This window comes from Artemia franciscana, chromosome 7 (assembly GCF_032884065.1).
Source record: "Artemia franciscana chromosome 7, ASM3288406v1, whole genome shotgun sequence".
Classification (NCBI taxonomy): domain Eukaryota; kingdom Metazoa; phylum Arthropoda; class Branchiopoda; order Anostraca; family Artemiidae; genus Artemia; species Artemia franciscana.
Window position 1 is genome coordinate 30,771,276 of NC_088869.1, and position 20,904 is coordinate 30,792,179.

At 36.4% G+C, this 20,904-nt stretch overlaps 1 protein-coding gene across 1 annotated transcript in view; it reads left to right on the plus strand.

Annotated features, from left to right (window-relative positions):
• Positions 1-20,904, plus strand: part of LOC136029156 (bromodomain adjacent to zinc finger domain protein 1A-like) — a 103,329-nt gene that overhangs the window by 38,702 nt on the left and 43,723 nt on the right. Inside the window, exons 9-11 of the mRNA XM_065707250.1 lie at positions 1,087-1,330; positions 16,744-17,114; positions 18,016-18,199. Of these exons, the coding sequence (XP_065563322.1) occupies positions 1,087-1,330; positions 16,744-17,114; positions 18,016-18,199 (799 nt within the window). The remainder of the gene's footprint in view (positions 1-1,086; positions 1,331-16,743; positions 17,115-18,015; positions 18,200-20,904) is intronic.

Consider the following 20,904-nt stretch of genomic DNA (forward strand, 5'->3'; position numbering starts at 1 on the left):
GAAAATCTCGATCATTTAGTTCTTTTTGATGAGGCAACTTTAATATCTGAAGGAAATGGCTTCCTACAATTTTCAGGAAGGTAATTTAAACCGGTAATACAGTTATATACAAAATAAAATCATATCCAAACCTGTTTCTGCTTTGGTACTATGGAAATTGCATGCCGTCGTAAAAATATGTAAGATACAGGTAAAATACGTAAAATACTGGTAGAATAGGTAAATTACGTATCCATAGGGAGTGAAGTTTCCTAGGGTCGAATTTTTCAGGAGAAATTTTACACCGAGGGAATTTCCTAGAATTCCTATATGAAGTTCTTCTTATGTCTTGCTATCTCTTTGTTTGTTCAATTTTATGCGTGAAGATGTTAATAGTAATTGTTCGGGATAAATTTTTACCAAGATTGAATTGTCTAGAGGATATATCCGTGTGGAGGTCAAGCCAGATTTCCAGATATTATTGAAAAAATGGATCAGAAATTAAATAAAAAAAAACAAGTTGTTTCAACTGAAAGTAAGGAGCAACAAAACTTTAAACGGACAGATATTATTACGTATATGAGGGGGTTCCCTCCTCCTGAAAACCCTGCTCTTTATGCTTAAGTATGAATTTTGTCCCGATTCTTTAAGAACGAGTCCTGAAAGTTCGTTTAATTAGAACAATAAGAAGCTTTTTTTAAATGTACTAAAAAACTTTAGCATGAAGAGCGAGGTGTTGAGGGGGGGAGGGGGTAAGCCCCCTCATATACGGAGTAATTTCAGTTCGTTTTAAGTTTCGATGTTGCTCCTTACTTTTAGTCGAAAAAACTTGTTTTTAATTTAATTTAAAGAAAAATTGTCGAAGGGAATAGTTTACCAATTGTAAAAGTCGCGAAGTGTCTACGACTGTAAGTCGTAATTGACAGTGAAGAAACAAAGCAAAAGCGTTGCTCCTGCAAACATTTTTGCTGGTGAAGCTGACCAAAGGGTTTTTACAGGACTTCATGTTGTCCAAACAACTTTTATCTATTTTATTTTGATAAGCCCTTAGTTTTGAATACAGGCTATATATAATTGGCACTAAGATGTTTTTTTTTATTTTTTCAGTACAGATCCAGATATTGATATCAAGGTGAGAGACGAAAATATTAAGGTTTGGGGACCTCAGCCTGAGCTCTTTAGGTTTGTGGTTGTTGAATTGGAACCAGATCGCGGATTTGAAGACGATGAAATAACGGTAGATTGGACCTGTATTAGGAGAGAGAAAACATCTATGACGAGAGATCGACTGCGCTTGATGATCCGACATGTTACACAATTCGATGAGGAAGCTGGACATTATAAACTCAAGGTATTTCTTTGTCCTCACCTTTTCGTATATATTTTATTTCATTTGGTCGTTAAAAATACACTATCATTTTCAAACGAAACGAAACAGCAAAATTCTGGCGGAAATTGTTTTTGCTCGACGATTGAAATGATTATAGAAGTCTAAAAATTGAATTTGGCACCTGGGTCCAATTGTTTCCTTGGGGTACATTATAAGGGGTATGTAATCTTTGGGTATATATAGGTTATAGGTGTTTGGTAGAATATGAGCTAGAGATAATAAACTTGTTCTTTCCGAGCAATCCTGTTTTCTTATTAGGTAAATGTGCTTTTCAAAGTGCAACCCTTAGAAATAGATTAACTCGTTTTTTACATTTTCACTCATTTCTGGAAAAAAAAATACAAGGTTTTATTTTCTGATTTCAAGAAACTTAAGTTCAGAATTTAGCTATTAACCAAAATTTTGTTTTTACCGAAAACAATTTAAATTACTGCAGATAGAAATAAAAACATATTGCAAAACAATCTCTGATATTTTAACAATGACAATGGCTATAAAGTGTATAAAACTCAATTTTATTTGCTAAAAAAATGATCCAAAAAACAAATTCGGACTGATGTCAAATTTACGTCATGCGAGGCCTGAAGGCCCGAGCTTCCGACTTTAGCGAGTGGATGAAGGTAAGAAAAAGCGAATGCACATGGAGATACGAGGACTGAATGTACAGCTGCCAGTTGTAGCTATCAAAGGTAGGACACAATTGAGAATGTCAAAAGCACAAGTCACTGACCGTAGTGAGCAAAACAAGCGGTGGGAGGTTGCAATAAAGAGTTTTTTACCATTTAAACTGTCCCTTTTGCTATCTTTTACTAGTAAATCTATAATATTTATAAAACAAACCCCTAGGCTATTCTTACAGACCTACTTTTTTATCCTGTTTACTGAATTCTTGCTAATCAATCAAAAACATTAATCTTTTTACGACATGGTTTACAGAGACTCATTGAGAAACGATCTCTTTTTCGGTCTGATAACCTTGTTCTTTGGCAGTTTGTTTATTCTGGCGTAATGGTTTTAATTTCTGCCCAAGACTCAGTTTGATTTGGTTTTGATGTAGAGCCCAGGTGGCCTGATCGTACTGAGTTTTACACCTCAAATATTCTACTAGCAACTCATAAATTAAAGCCTAAGTACGTCGGAGATTCATACTGCTTGTCTTCAAACCACCGGCAAACTGTACTGTGATTTTTTCTCCACTTCTTGCAATTGTTTAATTTTTATTTTATTTAACATTGGATATTACCTGATCTTTTAATGATGGTAACTCCGGTTACTGAAAAGCTCCATGCCTTATTCTAGCAATGCAGACAATTTTATCCTGGACCTTTTGGTTTGATTGTGTCAAGACGGCTTAACCGTCTGCTACTGTTTCGTCTGGTTCCTTTTCAATATATCAATAGTAATAAGTGCCATTAGAGAAACACCTTTCAGTAAAATTTTTCACTTAAATCCTGCTTGCTGTTAAGGCTGCGCGAACGTCCAGAAATTATACTCTCTATTAAGTTCTTTTTCAATTGCGGCAAATCGACAAACACTCAAGGTTATCAGATTTCACTGCCGTCATTAAACTCAAGGGGTTTCTCACTGAAAATTACGATTACTGCATTGTTATTCTTCGTAATTCGGCAAGTAAATAGGAACATTTATTTGCAAAAGAACTATTATTCGAGGAGAAAATTTGAGAAATTATTATTCGAGGTTTTTTTTTGGAAGGAGGGGGGTTCAACTCTTACGAAAGAAATACCAGGAAAACACAGGAAAATCAAACATTTCGCTGAGAAAATTAAGCATTATACAAAGTTAAGGTGGGTAAATCCCTCCCCTGCGTGTGTGCCCGTGGTCTGGTCATAATTATTTGCCAGCACGCGGTATAAAATTGTGGAAATTACAAATAAAAAGTACATATTTTCGGGTTTTTACTTCATGCAGACCTATTTAGAAAAATATAATTTAAATAATTGCTCGCAGCGAAGTGACCAATTTATTTCATTTTATCAAACAGTTCGTGGTAACGAACTGTACTAAGGAGCGACCCGGCTCAATAGTAACCAAAACTCTAAAAAACGGATTTTTGATACCAATAGCTACATGAACAAAATCGCATTTTAATGCTGACTTTGAATATATCAGTTTTACCTATCAAAATTACGAGTCTAAGAAAAATTGCCTTATTTTAGAAAATAGAGGGAAACACCCGCTAAAAGTAAAACCAAAATTACACCCATCCGATTCAGCATATCAGGGAACCCTACCGTGGAAGTTTTAAGCTCCTATCTGCAAAAATATGGATTTTTTTTTTCCAGGGGTGATCATATCGAACCAGTTGTCTTAGAATGTTGCGAGCGGGCTCATTCCCCGGAAATGAAGCTATTTATAAGTGAATTATATATAAAAAATGAAGTATATAGTACCCTTTTTAAGTGATCTAAAAAAATCGGAGGGCACCAAGGCCCCCTCCCACGCTAATTATTTTCCCACAGTCACCTGATCAAAATTCCGAGATAGCCATTTTATTCAGCATAGTCGAAAAACCTTATAACTGTGTCTTTGGGGAAGACTTACTCCACCAGAATCCCCGTGGAAGGGGCTACAAGTTACAAACTTTGATCAGTGTTTATATAGTAATGGTTATTGGGAAGTGTACAGACGTATTCAGGAGGATTTTTGGTTGGGGGGAGGGGTTGAGAACAGGGGGTTATGTTGGGGGAACTTTCCATGGAGGAATTTGTCATGTGGGAAGAAAATTTCCATGAAGGGAGCGCAAGATTTTCTAGCCTTATTTCAAAATAGAACAATACAAAAATAAATATGAAACAGTTTTTTCAACTGAAAGTAAGGAGCAGCATTAAAATTTAACACTAACAGAATACAGAAGTTCGTTACGTAAGCTAACTCGTAAGTTACGTATATCTTTTACTAGCAAAAACGTTCGTAAAAAATTAAAAGTTCTAGTTGCCTTTTCAAGTAACCAAACCATTGGAGGGCAACTAAGCTTCCTCCCCCGCTCCTTTTTTCTCAAAGTGATTCGATCAAAACTATGAGAAAGCCATATAAATATGAAATTTCGTTTTAATTATTCATCTGTGGAGAGCCAAAATCAAAACATGCATTAGTTCAAAAACGTTCAGAAATTAAATAAAAAAAGACATGTTTTTAACTGAAAGCAAGGAGCAACATTAAAACTTAAAACAAATATAAATTACTTCGTATATGAAAGGGGCTGCTCCCTCCTCAACGCCTCGCTCTTTACGCTAAAGTTTGACTCTTTCTCTCAACTCTACTTTTTAAAACAGTAAAAAAACTTTAGCGTAAAGAGCGGGGCGTTGAGGAGGGAGCAGCCCCTTTTATATACGAAGTAATTTCTGTTCGTTTAAGTTTTAATGTTGCTCCTTACTTTCAGTTAAAAAAACTTTTTTTTTTAAATTAAATTTATCCATACGTGTTCATTAAAAAATATTCTAAAGCTCGAGTGTTGCTTGTGTATTTGTATATCTGAATTTGTATTCGGATAAGACTGTAATGGCACATGACAAATACCTATACCTAGCACAGTTGGATTTATATAAACGGTTCTCGTATCTCCATACTTCTTGGCAACCTTCCGTCGACAATTTCTGGTGATAGTGCCTCAAAATAAAATTTTTGTAGATTTGGCAGCATTTTGTTAGACCAGAATTCTCGGTCACGACCAATCTTTTCATAATTCAATTCCTCTTCCCCTAAAAATATTACAAAGTATAAAAAATCAATATCACAACATTCCAATTGCATTTGAATTTGGTAATAGTAGTCACGTGATCTTTCCAGCTTTATTTCACTATTAACTTTCTTTTCAAGACATGTATTTTTTTTTTAAGCGCTATCCACTCTTCCAATATAAGCCCCTTTGCTGTCAAAGGGCACTTAACCTCCAAAAGAGCCTTTTCACCCGAAGGAAAAATTGCTATCCCGTCCAGACTGGCCCCTAGAAACCCATCTTCCTTGTGAATGAAAAGCCCAGCAGAGTTCACAATGCAACCCGTTTTCCTTGCAAAAGCTGCAATAGCTACAGGCTCATACATCTGACCATGCTCCATTGCCTTTGTTTGGGGGATTCTGGGATACAGCAGCTGCCGAACTAATGAACCCACAGTCTTCAACCGCCTTTTAAAAACAGCACCAGCTACGGAAGTGGTAATTCTGTTTTTTCTGTATTCTATCCAGTTATTATCGATAGAATTTTTCCGAAGCCTGGTGGCTTTTTCGATACTGAGGATTTCCGTTGCAGTACATTGGAGACGGGTCAAAAAATCTGTTTTTGCAATTTCGAGCGCACTGCAATGAAGATCCGGAGCGGTTGCGTTCGAGCCGTAGTTTTTGTCTGCTCCGGTTGGCTCCCTGATTTCTTTTGAAGAGAGTTTTGTGGAAGTATTAGTGAAAAGGCACTTTCTAGCAGACGGTTTTTTTACGTCGAGTAGTTGCCATGGCCCGCTGCTGTGCAAGTTTTTTCAACTGCCTTCTTGGTGTAGATCCTACAGTTATTCGAAATATTTCAAGGCGAGCTGAGTGACCTTTCGTAAATCAGATTCCTGCTGCTTTAACACGTGTGGTATATCGCGCACTTTCGTTACCCATGATGCTTTTGCCATCTATAAGCCTTGCAACTATGCTCATAAAATATTCTGCCAGGTTGCTCGTGTTATTTCCTATCAGTAGACGAGCCCTTCTGGTCAGCGTATCAAAGGCTGAATACACATGGCTGAGAAAGATGAGAAAGGGGTGTCTTCAGGATTAACCTATAGAACTTTCCCGGAGAACGAGCAGCATGTAGGACAAAATCTATGCTCGCCACGGAAAAAATGCAGTGGAATTGCCTTCAGCGCACTGATGAGATCCATTACGCTTTTCTTCTCTGTGGTGGCACATGCAATTGCATTTCTAGCAAAATCACACATTTCTTTATTATTGCGGCAAATTATTGCGGAAATCTTCTGCATTCGGCATTTTCATGCTGCTTCTTATATAGTCTGTTTTTCAAGCATTTGCACGCATGATTAGCACACTCAATTTTTTCTACATTTCTGCCATATAGTACCCTTGTTATAATTTCAGAATGGGTACTCGAATCGTCGCCGGCAACAAATCGAGCATATCTTAGATTGTGCATGGATGATTCGGAATGCGTCAACTAATATATATGACTCGATACCTGTACCAGTTCCTGGTATCTGTACCTGTCCTTGTATCTGTACCTGTACCATACCTGGCCCCTACCAGTTCATAAAACTGTTTGGTCAGGAACAGATCTATTTATTTGATGCCTGTATTTCACGCAAGTACTGCAATATTTATTTCTAATTCCTAGATTTAAGAGTTTCTTCGAATAGAAACCTATCACCACTCCACAGCCTGAGATTGCACGATACCTATCCCCATAACTTCATGTACACCAGCTTCCATCAACTATAACACGTGTCTCTACAGCTCCATTTGGGTGAATTTTCTCACCTGCTTCCAGTGCCATCCTTCGCTCGGTTTTCCCATTTTCGATAAGATAGTCGTAGAGAACTTTTTCCAATTCTACGCAAATTTCTTTCTCAAGTTTCGTAAAGACTTTTTGAGACGGAGGATTTATTCCAATCGTAGAGAAAAGTTCTTGAACCTGGGCGTGAGTCATCCCACCATTTATTGCACCAACCACTACCTCTTTGTTGACACTTACTGTTCCTGTTTTTATGGCACTTGGTATTAACCAAGTGACATATAGCAGTCGCCAATTCTGTCGGTCTGTCTGTCGGTCTGTCGGTCTGTCTGTCGGTCTGTCTGTCGGTCCCGGTTTTGCTACTTTAGGCACTTCCAGGTAAGCTAGGACGATGAAATTTGGCAAGCGTATCAGGGACCGGACCAGATTAAATTAGAAATAGTCGTTTTCCCGATTTGACCATCTGGGGGGGGAGTGGGGGCCCGGTTAATTCGCAAAAAATAGAAAAAATGAAGTATTTTTAACTTATCAGCGGGTATTTGGATCTTAATGAAATTTGATGTTTGGAATGATATTGTGTCTTAGAGCTCTTATTTTAAATCCCGACCGGATCTGATGACATTGGGGGGAGTTGGAGGGGGAAAACCTAAAGTCCCGGTTTTGCTACTTTAGGCACTTCCAGGTAAGCTAGGACGATGAAATTTGGCAAGCGTATCAGGGACCGGACCAGATTAAATTAGAAATAGTCGTTTTCCCGATTTGACCATCTGGGGGGGGGAGTAGGGGCCGGTTAATTCGGAAAAATAGAAAAAATGAAGTATTTTTAACTTATGAGCGGGTGATTGGATCTTAATGAAATTTGATGTTTGGAATGATATTGTGTCTCAGAGCTCTTATTTTAAATCCCGACTGGGTCTGATGACATTGGGGGGGGGGGGTTGGAGGGGGGAACCTAAAATCTTGGAAAACACTTAGAGTAGAGGGATCGGGATGAAACTTGATGGGAAAAATAAGCGCAAGTCCCAAATACATGATTGACATAATCGGAACTTATTTGTTCTCTTTGAGGTAGTTGGGGGGGGGGGGGAGTAAGTCTTAAAAATTAGAAAAATGAGGTATTTTCAACTTACGAACGGGTGATCGGATCTCAATGAAATTTGATGTTTAGAAGGATATCGTGTCTTAGAGCTCTTATTTTAAATCCCGACCAGATCTGGTGATGGGGGCGGGGAGTTGGGAGGGGGAACCTAAAACTTGGAAAACACTTAGAGTGGAGGGATCGGGATGAAACATGGTGGGAAAAATAAACACAAGTCCTAGATAGATGATTGACATAAACGGAACGGATCCGCTCTCTTTTGGGTAGTTGGGGGGGGGGGGGGTTAATTCTGAAAAATTAGAAAAAATGAGGTATTTTTAACTTACGAATGGGTGATTGGATCTCCATGAAATTTGATTTTTAGAAGGATATCGTGGCTCAAAGCTCTTATTTTAAATCCTGACCGGATCTGGTGACATTGGGGGAAGTTTGGGGTGGGGAGACCTAAAATGATGGGAAACCCTTAGATTGGAAGGATTGGGATGAAACTTGGTTGGAAAAATAAGCAAAAGTCTTGCATACGTAATTTACATAATTGGAACGGATCCGCTCAATTGCGGGGGGGGGGGGTAATTCTGAAAAATAAGAAAAATAACGTATTTTTAACTTACGAAGGAGTGATCGGATCTTCATGAAACTTCATATTTAGAAGGACCTCGTAACTCTGATATCTTATTTTAAATCTCAACCGGATCAAACGTAATTGGGGGGGGGGGCAGTTGGGGGGACCGGAAATCTTAGAAAATACTTAAAGCGGTGAGATCAGGATGAAACTGGATGGGAAGAATAGAAACCTGTCTAAGATACGTGACTGACATAACTGGACCGGATCTGCTCTCTTTGGTGGAATTGGGAGGGGGGAGGTAATTTTGAAAATTGAGGTATTTGTAACTTACGAAAGGGTGACCAGATCTTAATGAAATTTGATATTTAGAAGGATCTTGTGCTATAAAGTTTAACTTTAGGTTCTGACCTTCTCACAAGTGCCAAATGAGCTCTTGGCTCTTGGCTCTTCCGACCTCGTACCATATGAGCTCTCGGCTCTTCCGACCTCGTCCAAATGAGCTCTTGGCTCTTGGCTCTTCCGACCTCGTACCATATGAGCTCTCGGCTCTTCCGACCTCGTCACAAGTGCCATATGAGCTCTTAGCTCTTGTTATTTTGTGTTTCTTTCTTTGTGTTTATAGTTTGATAGTATTCAAACTATAAAAATCAGTCCTTTTCCGTTTTTTGACTACGGTTTCCATTGAGTCTGTGTTTTTTTAAGCCTTCGAGAAGCAAGGAGCTTTTCTGTGTGAATTGTGGTCTCCTTATGACATGATCAAATAGTTCGTGGTAACGAACTGTGGTAAGGAGCGACCCGGCTCAATAGCAACCAAAACTCTAAAAAATGGGGTTTTGATATCAATAGCTACATCAAAAGAATCGCATTTTAATGCTGATTTGATATATTTATAATATATAAGTTTATTCAAGTTTAGTCTTACCCATCAAAAGTTACAGGCCTGAGAAAATTTGCCTTATTTTAAAAAATAGGGGAAAAAACCCCTAAGAGTCATAGAATCTTAATGAAAATCACACCATCAGATTCAGCGTATCAGAGACCTCTATTGTAGAAGTTTCAAGCTCCTATCTACAAAAATGTGGAATTTCGTATTTTTTGCCAGAAGACAACTCACGGGTGCGTGTTTATTTGTTTGTTTGTTTTTTGTTTTTGTTTTCTTTTCCCCAGGGGTCATCGTATCGACCAAGTGGTCCTAGAATTTCGCAAGAAGGCTCATTCTAACGGAAATGAAAAGTTCTAGTGCCCTTTTTAAGTGACCAAAAAAATTGGAGGGCACCTAGGCCCCCTCCCACGCTCATTTTTTCTCCAAAGTCAACAGATCAAAATTTTGAGATAGCCATTTTGTTCCGCATAGTCAAAAACCATAATAACTATGTCTTTAAGAATGACTTACTCCCCCGCAGTCCCTGGGGGAGGGGCTGCATGTTACAAACTTTGGCCAGTGTTTACATATAATAATGGTTATTGGGAAGTGTACAGCGTTTTCAGGGGATTTTTTTTTGTTTTGGGGGTGGGGTTGAGGGGATGGAGCTATGTGGGAGGATCTTTCCTTGGAGAAATATGTCATGGGGGAACAGAAATTCAATGAAAAGGGCGCAGGATTTTCTAAAATTGCTATAAAAAAACAATGAAAAAATAAACATGGAAAAGTTTTTTCAATTGAAAGTAAGGAGTAGCATCAAAACTTAAAACGAACAGAGATTATTACGCATATGAGGGGTTCTAAAAATACTTTAGCATAAAGAGCGAGGTATGGAGGAGGAGATAAATACCTCGCTCTTTATGCTATAGTATTTTAAGTAATTTCAACTGTTTATTCTACGGCCTTTCGGATTCAGGGGTCATTCTTAAAGAATTGGGACAAAACTTACGATTTAGTGTAAAGAGCGAGGTATTAACGAGGGTACAAACCCCCTCATATACATAATAAAAATTTAAGAATATAAATGTTTGTTACGTAAACTAATTCTTAAGTTACGTTTATTTTTTACTAATAAAAACATTCGTTAAAAATTAAAATTTATAGCTGCCTTTTTATGTAACCGAAAAATTGCAGGGCAACTAGGCTTTCACCGCCCCTTTTTTCTCAAAATCGTCTGATCAAAACTAAGAGAAAGCCATTTAGCCAAAAAAGGAATTAGTATGCAAATTTCATTTTAATAATTTAAGTGTGGAGAGCCAAAATCAAACATGCATTAATTCAAAAACATTCAGAAATTACGTAAAAAAAACTGTTTTTTTAACTGAAAGTAAGGAGCGACATTAAAACTTAAAACGAATAGAAATTACACCGTATATGAAATGGGTTATCCCCTCCGCAATCCCTCGCTCTTTACGCTAAAGTTTGACTCTGCCACAATTCTGCTTTTTCAAACAATTAAAAACTTTAGCGTAAAAAGCAAGGGATTGCGGAGGGGACAACCCATTTCATATTCGGAGTAATTTCTGTTCGTTTTAAGTTTTAATGTCGCTCCTTACTTTCAGTTAAAGAAACTTTTTTTTTATGTAATTCGTATTTGAAGATGATTCTTGAGCGCAATCCAGCTCTATATTCTTTAGAAAACATCATATTTGAAACCAACTTGATGTCTTGGCACCTGTAAATAAAAAGCTAATTGGTTGTGAGGAAGTAAAATAGTAAAGTAGCGATTTTATTGTTTTGGTAGAAAGGAAAGTGCTATAGCTACAAAAAGGATAGGTAGTATGTAGAGCAGTGAGCGACGTAGGAAAATTAAAATATGAAATAAAATATAAAATATAGCTAGAAATGGGTGAGAAGTGGAAATTATACGATCTAACCGAAAGTTCGTTGTATTTCATTGTCAGATTAAACCACCCAATTTTATTTATGTATGTAATCAAGCCAAAAACTGTCCTGAAACTACCAATCAGGAAAACCAAGTATTTCGAAACTTTACAAAATCCTTTGGAGCATGACAGGAAATGCCCTCTAAATCGACCCGTGCCGATTTACCAAATTTCAAGAAAAATTACTAACCGAATTCCAAGAAAAATGAAGTCTCACTTGACTCCCTAAAATCAAATTCAAAGTAAAAATCCTTGCCCCAAATTCAGTTGCATCTCAACTATCATTTAGATTTTTATTCGAGTAATCCACGAAGTGCTTATTAGTACGATTAAAAATAACAATATGCTTTTATGAGTTAGGAGGATCAAATTAGCTCGTTAGTTTCTCAAATCCTTTTAAGCCTTTGCAGACATTCTTTCAGAACCTTTATCCGTATTTTTTAATGATTAAATAAAAAACATGTTTTTTCAAATGAAAGTAAGGAGCAACATTAAAACTTAGAACGAACAGAAATTATCCCGTATATGAAAGAGGCTGTTCCCTCCTCAACGCCCCGCTCTTTACCCTAAAGTTTGACTCTTTCTCAACTCTACTTTTTAATACTGCAAAAACTTTAGCGTAAAGAGTGGGGCGTTGAGGAGGGAACAGCCCCTTTCATATACGGGGTAATTTCAGTTCGTTTTAAGTTTTAATGCTACTCCTTACTTTCATTTAAAAAAATTCGTATTTTTATGTAATTTCTGACCGGTTTTTAGTTAATCCATGTTTTGATTTCGGCTCTCCGCAGATGAATAATTAAAACGGAATTTGCATTTTTTTTTTTTTTTTTTTTTTTTTTTTTTTTTTTTTTTTTTTTTTTTTTTTTTTTTTTTTTTTTTTTTTTTTTTTTTTTTTTTTTTTGGCTAAATGGCTTTCTCATAGTTTTGATCCAACGATTTTGAGAAAAAATGAGCGGGGGAGGAGGCCCAGCTGCTCTCCAATTTTTTGTTACTTAAAAAGGCAACTAGAGCTTTTAATTTTTTCACGTGGTTTTCATTAGTAAAGATATACGTAACTTACGAATCAGCTTACCTAAGGTACTTCTATGTTCGCATGTTTCTATTACGTATATGAGGGGGGTTCGCCCACTTGTCAATACCTCGCTCATTACACTAAAGCTTAAATTAAAGCCTAAATCCTTAAGAATGACCCCTGATTCACAAAGGCCGTAGAATAAATAGTTGAAACTACTAAAAAAACTTTAGCGTAAAGAGTGAGGGATTAGGAGGAAATGAACCATTTATATGTGTAATATTTTTTGTTTGTTTTAAGTTTTAACGCTGGTCCTTACTTTCAGTTGAAAACACTTTCATATTTATTTTTTCATTTTTTTTTAAATCATGCTAAAAAATCCTGCCCCCTCCACTTCATGGAAATTTTTCCTCCCCATGACAAATTCCTCCATAGAAAGTTTCCCCCACATAACCTCCTCTTCCCAACCCCTCCTTCCAACCAAACAATCCCACTGAAAACGTCTGTATACTTCCCAATAATCATTACTATGTGCAAACACTGGTCAAAGCTTCTAACTTGCAGCTTCTCCCACGGGGACTGTGGGGGAATAAGTTGTCCCGAAAGACATAGTTATAAGGTTTTAACTATGCTGAATAAAATGACTATATCAGGATTTTGATCGGACGACTTTTGGAAAAAATGTGTGTGGGAGGGGGTCTAGCTGCCCTCCAATTTTTGGGTCACTTAGAAAGGGCGCTAGAACTTTTCATTTCCATTCGAATGAGCCCTCTCGCAAAATTTTAAGACCACTGGGTCGATACGATCACCCCTGGAAAAAAAAATGAAATTAAATAAATAAACACGCATCCGGGATTTGTTAAATGACTTTTAGGGGGTGTTTCCCCCATTTTCTAAAATAAGGTAAATTTTCTCAGGCTCGTAACTTTAGATGGGTAAGACTAAACTTGATGGTGAAACTTACATATTTAAAATCAGCATAAAAGTGTGATTCTTGTGATGTATTTCTTCGTATCAAAATTCTGTTTTTTAGAGTTGTGGTTACTATTGAGCCGGGTCGCTCTTTACTATAGTAATGTAGTAACTGTTTGAAATTACCTCTACTGTTAAGTTCGCTTTATGTTGGAAATAAATGAAAAAATAAGTTTTTTAACTGAAATTAAGGAGCGACATTAACGAACAGGAATTACTCCGTATATCAAAGGGGCTTTTCCATCCTCAACGCCTTGCTCTTTACGCTAAAGTTTGACTCTTTTTCTCAAGTTTTCTTTTTAAAACAGCAAAAAACATTAGCGTAAGGAGCGGGCCGTTGAGAAGGGAAAAACTCTTTTAATATACAGAGTAATTTCTGTTTATTTTAAGCTTTAATGTCGCTCCTTACTTTCAGTTAAAAAACTTGTTGTTTTTTTCATTTTATTTGTGAACGTTTTTGGATTAATACATTTTTTTTCTGTTTCTCTGTTTGCCATCCTGGCATGTCCAATGAATTGTGGGACTGAATAAAAGCAGTTCAAAAAACGTGTCTAAGAATTATTTTCAAACAGGGTAAAGGGCCTTACACTTCCCTTCTTCGGAGAGCAAATCTAGTCACCCTTAAGGAAATGAGAGTACAAATTTCCTTGTGTTTTGCCAACAATACCTTGGATAAGGCTTGTACTACTTCTCTTTTCCCTAGTGAACATTTACCCACCCGCCACGTCAGGGGTGAATCCAGGATTTTTTTTAACAAGAACTATAGAATAATTTTATTAGGGTTGTGGCCATTTTTATCGGGGTTTATTTAATAAGGGGTTGAATTGTTTCTTGGAAAGGCCTTGGACTTGAGACTGGTCATCGACTGCTTTTGCAGTTTGCTTTGGTAGTTCTACAGCAACACTCGAGTCTTGCTATAACAAATTTAAATACTCTGGGGACATTTTGTTTCGTTCACATTAGTTATTAATTAGCTCGTTTTATATATCTTTAATTCTTATTTCAGTAGAAGATTATGCAAAATTATACTTATACTACAATATATAAATTTGTCCCGAGTTTATTTTAACGGTACAATAATAGCCAAAACGATAAATCATTCTTTTTAAAATAAAACCTTTGCTTCTTATTCGGCCCTTGTGCTGTGTTCAATTTATCACTAGGATTAGACGCAGCTTATCCTTAATTATTTATACCATACAATTTTCTTATCTATTTATTAACCGGCAGTTTGTTGTCTGCACCCTACTTCTTCTCTAGACTCTGTTTAAACAGGTTTCAACTAATTAATGCCTGACTGAATCGCTCCTGAAAAATCCGAGTGGTTAGTCCCTTGGTGTAATTTATGCATTCTTAGATGCTCCGATTACAGCTAAATCTAACCTTTTGAGGAGACTTTTTGATTTCGGAACACAAATATGTAAAGTATTTGAAGGGACTGCAGCCAGGAGGTATATATTATAGAAATAAGTCTCTGATTGTTGAATAGAAAATTTTTTGCTCTATTTTTTGATACCCCACAACAACAATGTCAAGCATAGCAATCTAGAATGCAAACCCGAAACAGGTTTTATAATTATTTTGGACTTATAAAAAAAAATAATTGTCGGCTTTAAGATTTGATTAGGCCAAAATATTCACCAGATTTTTTCACTTTTATTGACATAAAAACCGCCAAAATCACTAATTCAGGAACGTCAGGCAAACTCCAAATGTTTAACATGGGAGGTATAGGAAGATTCTTTGAGAGTCCGTCCTGCCTTAAATTTTTACTTGCTATCTGGACTTGTGTTTTATGCTTGTTTGGATGATGTGCATGAAGTGTTGGGCTGTGTAAGTCTTTTGAAGCCGCACGCTGTTTCCAAAGACCTGGTTCGTTTTGTCCATCGACTTGAAACTCGCTTCTTTTGGGTTTAAGTGATAGCATTCTATTATTCGTCGGGAAGCTGAAATGAGTCTACGTTTTTCTCCGACAAATGATGTTAACGAGGAAAGTCTATTGTCTACTCGTTTTTTGGCGCATTATAATAGTCTTAACACGTACCACAGTCCCAGGGGACTAGGTTGTCATATTGGATCTTTAGATAATAACAATTTCGGTTCGCAGATGACCTGGTCATGTTAGCTGCTTGTCTTAATGCACCTAGTATGTCAGTCAAGGTTGTTGCAGTTATCATTATGGTTGACGTCATAGCCCCGTGACCTTTGTTTTACAGTTGAATGAAAAACAAGTTTTTCCACCAAATGTAAGGAGCAACATTAAAACTTGGAAACAAACAGAAATTATTTCGTATATGAGGGCGGTTGCTCCTCATCAACACCTGGCTCTTTACGCTAAATTTTTTTTAGTACTTAAAAAAAAGTTTCTTATTGTTCTAATTAAACGAACCTTGTGTTTCAGGAGTCGTTCTTAAAGAACTTGGACAAAATTCAAACTTTAGCGTAAAGAGCGAGGTGTTGAGGAGGAGGAACCCCCCCCCCTCATATACGCAATAATTTCTCTTCGTTTAAATTCCAAATATTGCTTCTTACTCTCAGTTGAAAAAGCCTGTTTTTTATTTAGTTTCTGATAATTCTTTAAATAATACCAGGAAGTCTAACTCCACTTACACGGAGGATCCTTCCTCCCCACGGAGATATTCTCTAGACAACTCAATCCTGATGAAAATTTACCCTGAGGAATAACCCTTAACATCTTAACGCGTACAATTGAGTCGGCAAAGAGAAAACAAGACACAAGAAGAATTTCGTTTAGGAATTCTGGCAAATTTCCCTAGTGTAAATGACGACCAGGACACCGGGACACAGGGAATATAAAATGACGACCGGGACACAGGGACATAACTACAATGGGGACGCCGGGGGGCACAGGGGGATATATAAATGACGACGGGGACACAGGGAATGTTCGATTAGCAATCATCATCAACAAAGCTCAAGGGCAATCATTATATTCGCAAGTTTTACATAGTTAAAAACATATATATATATATATATATATATATATATATATATATATATATATCATAGGTGGGGCACAGGGACACGACTACAATGGCGCGTAACTAATAGTGGCGCGAAGCGCCACCCCAACAGCTATTATATCTATATATCTTTATCTATTGTATTGTGTCGATATATCTATTGTACCAAATTTCCGTAAAATAAAGTTTCGGTTACTATTGAGCCAGGTCGCCCCTTACAAACAGTTCGTTACCACGAACTGTTTGACAGATACAATATCGTAAGTCCAAAAATTCATTTTGATCTTCTTCTGAAAAATTGACTTTAGCACGCGACTGCCGCAAGATGGAACAATTTACAGGATGAAGTCCAACCCTAAAGTATTGGGAGAGATGGGAGTAACAACGCGCTTTACAAGATACCAGACCCCTGTTCCTGTATAAAGAATCTACTGACCCCCCCTCCCTATATTTTTAATCGTTTTCTTTTTTAGGACGAATTTGCGGAAAGATATGATGTTCAGAATTGTAGCATAAAAGATTTCTTCCCTGTAAAGGAACCGGAATTTGTAGTTTCCATCAAACCAAGAGCTACTCCAAAACAGATTACCTCCCCTTTGCTCAATGGATTGACATCCCATAGAGAGACTGATAAGCTTGGCGAGAAAAAGACTGTAAATGTACCGAAAGAAACAAATAATTATGAAGCAATATCTGAGATGAAGGCAAGTAAACTTAAGCAGATTTCAGAGAAAAGAGGGCCTGAGGCCAAACCAGGTGACGAGAAACAGAAACAAGTTCAAGTCAAAGCAAAGAAGATTTTAAGTGCTGAAGAGGTGCAGAAAATGGAAGAAGAAATGAAGAGGTAAGGTTTTATCATCTTTTTAATTATTTCTTTAAGTTAGTATAAATCGTGGCCTGTCATCAGACTAAGCAATTTATTATTGGTTCACTCAACCCTATGCTCATCTATTGTAAAAGCCGTCGGTTTACCTCCTACATGTTGAACTTTCTATGTTCCAATGTCTGAGCGGATGAAATTATAATAGTGTTATGCAAAACGTTTTATTCTTACCGATGAATTTTTGGTTATGGAATTGATGCTAAGATTACATTTAGTGTCTGACTTGAGACAATACAAGCCAACATCTACTTTCCCTGAAATCATAGAAAAATCGTTTAACTTATCTCGTTCTAAGTCGGAGATAGAGATATTCACTTTTAGTGAAACTTACATTATTAGAAAGTATACATTTCTGGTTATGGAACCGATGCTAAGATGACGTTCAAGGAGGGTGAAGGTGTTTTAGACATACCCCATTTAGTGTGTAGGGACTATCTGCCTCCCGTTTTTTATTGTAGACAATACAGGGGGGAGGGTAAGGATTGTACTAATCTCCAGAGCGGAATTTTCTTTTTCAAGTTCAGGAAAGGGCAATCCCTAAAATGTTCAAGCACACCTGCTAGGAGAACGCTAAAAATCAGCTTGAAGAAAATAACATTTGAGCAATGTGGCAGCTTTTGGAGTTCCCTGTGGTGCAACCCGCTTTGATTGAAAATATTACTGACACAGTGGACATAAAATATCCTTGTCTTTTTAGTCAAACTCCATAGTCAAGCCACATATTACCAGTAGCCTTCGATGGTGGCTGGTTCTCTGGGAGAATTCGCAAATAGGCTTTTTGTTTTTGAGACGATAAACTAAAGCTAAGGCGTCATAAAATGTGGTATTTAATCCTTCTTTTTTGTTTTGTTTTTGTTTTTAGGGTCAGACTGCAACGTGAAAAGAATCAGGAAGAAAAGCGACTTTTGATGGAAAAGCAAAAACAGGAATGGATGGAGGCTAGGCAACTAGAGAAGCAAAAGAAACTGGAGGAAAAGAAAAAACAAGCAGAGCTTCAAAGGGAAATGAAAAAACCGAAAGAAGACCTAGAACTTGATAATTTGAAGGTAAAAATACTAATAGTTTAAATATAACTACGAGATAATAATCTTGAAAAGAACTTCCAAATTCACTTGAAAAGAACTTCTTTATTTAACGATCCCACGCTTTATTCTTACGATTTGAGAGCTCATCATTATGGTATCCATTAATGAAATCTATTTTGCTTTGGCTATTTTTCTCTTTTAACCTTTCATTTCCTTTATAGCTGTATCTTGGTTAAATTCATTAAAAAATTATAATAATAATAACTTTCTTGTTATCATATTTAACGATGTAACATAGACTCAGTTAAGAGGGATATGTTTCCCATTTATTTTTTCCCATGGTTGCTTTTTATGGAAGCTGTGTCTGTAGAAACTTGGGAGGAGGTTCATTCAACCAGAAATTGAAGGTTCTTGCGCGTTAATTCAGGGGTCGAAGAATTAAGAGATCAAAAATAATTTGAGGAAAAGCTGACCTTCCATGCCCTTTTTGACAATGGACACTCCTTTACCTCTCATGTCAATGGATCAAAATATTAGGATAGCCATTTTTTTCAGAAAGATCGTAAGATTCAATCTTTGTGTCTAAAATATTATTTGGCTACCGTGGCCTAAATAGTCCCAGAAACTAGGACCATAAATTATTCAAATTACCACTTTCACAGAGAGACTTTATTTTAGAGAATAAGGTAGGTATGTTTGACCTTGGCTATTTATTTAAGACCATGGCTTTGACTAGGCTATTTATTGTAATTTCTGTTGGTTTTGAGTTTAATTTATTTATTAATAGTGATTTGTGGTAGTTTATTTTTCTTTACTTTTCTTTGATAAACTTGTCTTGTGGAAAAAGTTTTTTAGTTTAATCACATTAAAACAAAACTCCTTGTATAAATGGTCTGTACATGTGTTTATTGAGTAACATTAACCGTTGAAACAAACCAAAATATCGAAGACTATTTTAATAAGGTGGAATAAATTACACCCATATTTAGGGATTGTCTCTAAGATGGGGTTCAGAATGACTTCAGCCCAATACAAGACCAAGAATCGTGCACATTTTAAATCTCTGTTATTAGAAATACCCCTCCCCGCTCACCTCGAATTGTCTAGTAAATATCTTATGAAAATTGTACAAAACTGCCTTTGAAGGAGCATTTTGACTTAAATATTAAATATCCCCTTAAATTTCAATTGAAACCCAAAATTTTAGTTTTTTAAGAGAATAGCTGGAAAAAAAATATTAATTCCAAAGTAAAAATAAAAAAGTTAAAAAAAAAAATTCAAAGAAAAGTAAAAGGCGATATTAAAACCTAAAAGGAACCAAGATAGTCATATAATAAGTCAAACTGAAAAGGAACAGCTATTACTATGAATGAATACATGAAACATAAACAAACTGAAAATGTAGTTATGGGTTAAATGATGAGTTAAATGAGTTAAATCAAATGTTAAATGTTAAATGTTAAATGAGTTAATCTCTATGAGTTAAATCAAAGCAAAACATGAAATTTTTTCTTTAAAAAAAACGGTGGGTAGTAATAAGAAGCTGGGTGGTACTTAGACCTAAAGGGGCCACCCTAGCCAAGTAGATGTCACACTGGACTTGTAATCAGAGACGGGGGCTCGAATTCAAATATCTTCAATTCTTTGGCTTGGGATGGGCGTCGGTGGTGTGACTCCGCAAGCTCAGCCGCCATGAATCTGGTGTTTTGTAGTTCAATAAATTCCCACAAAACATATGAATGTTTGTTGCCAGGTGATACCCTTAAACCCTTAGATACCCGGGAAACCCTTAATCCTGCTGCAAGTTTCAATCAAGTCCCTAAAGAATTTTCAAGCTTCAAGTAAGACCTAAGGCGGCTTCTAAACTTACTATGGGTCAATAAATGAAACCAAAAGCCAACAGGTATTTAAATAATATTCGAGCCAAACTTAAAGCGAATGGAAAGTGTCATAAGTAGGGGTAAGATGTGAACCTGACACAAGACAAAATCTTGCAAAATTTTCAGTCTGTGTGATTAAAGATCTAATCCCCATGTACCCCCCAATTTTACTAAGCATAAACGCCTATTTTCTTTTTTTAGTGTATCTAGAATTAGCCACAAATAAAACTATGTTATTTAAGAAATGAACATATATTAATTTGGAAAATCCTTTAAAAATATTCAAGGAAAAGCGAAGGAAAATTGAACTTAAAAGGAATAGATATTTCTATTAAGGAATAAATGAATATTAAAATAAGCAGAAATTATAAATATAAGGAAAAGTCTTGGGTGTAGAGATTTTTGGATGTAAATCTAAGACGAACAGAAGGTAAGGCGAATAATCAAGGCCCTTAAAGGTACTAAAGGCTAGATTATTGCGCTTTCTTGAAAAGAAAATATACTTGACAAGTTTGGATTTATTATTGACGTTCAAGGTGTGCCCTTGCTTTTTTTATGGCACTTGGTATTAACCAAGTGACATATAGCGATCGCAAATTTTGTCGGTCTGTCTGCAGGGCTGCCAAATTTTTTTTTAAGAAGTGTGTCATATTTTTTTCGAAAATGTGCTTTTTGTGTCATCTCAGATTCCATAATGTGTCACGAAATGTGTCATATTTTTTTGCTACAAATGGTATCATATTTAATATAATCTTTTCAAAATCAGCTCAAAAAGGGGTAAACTCAACCTTATCCTATTATCTTGGGATCATGACCTTTTATGACGTCATGAAAGAAATAGAAACA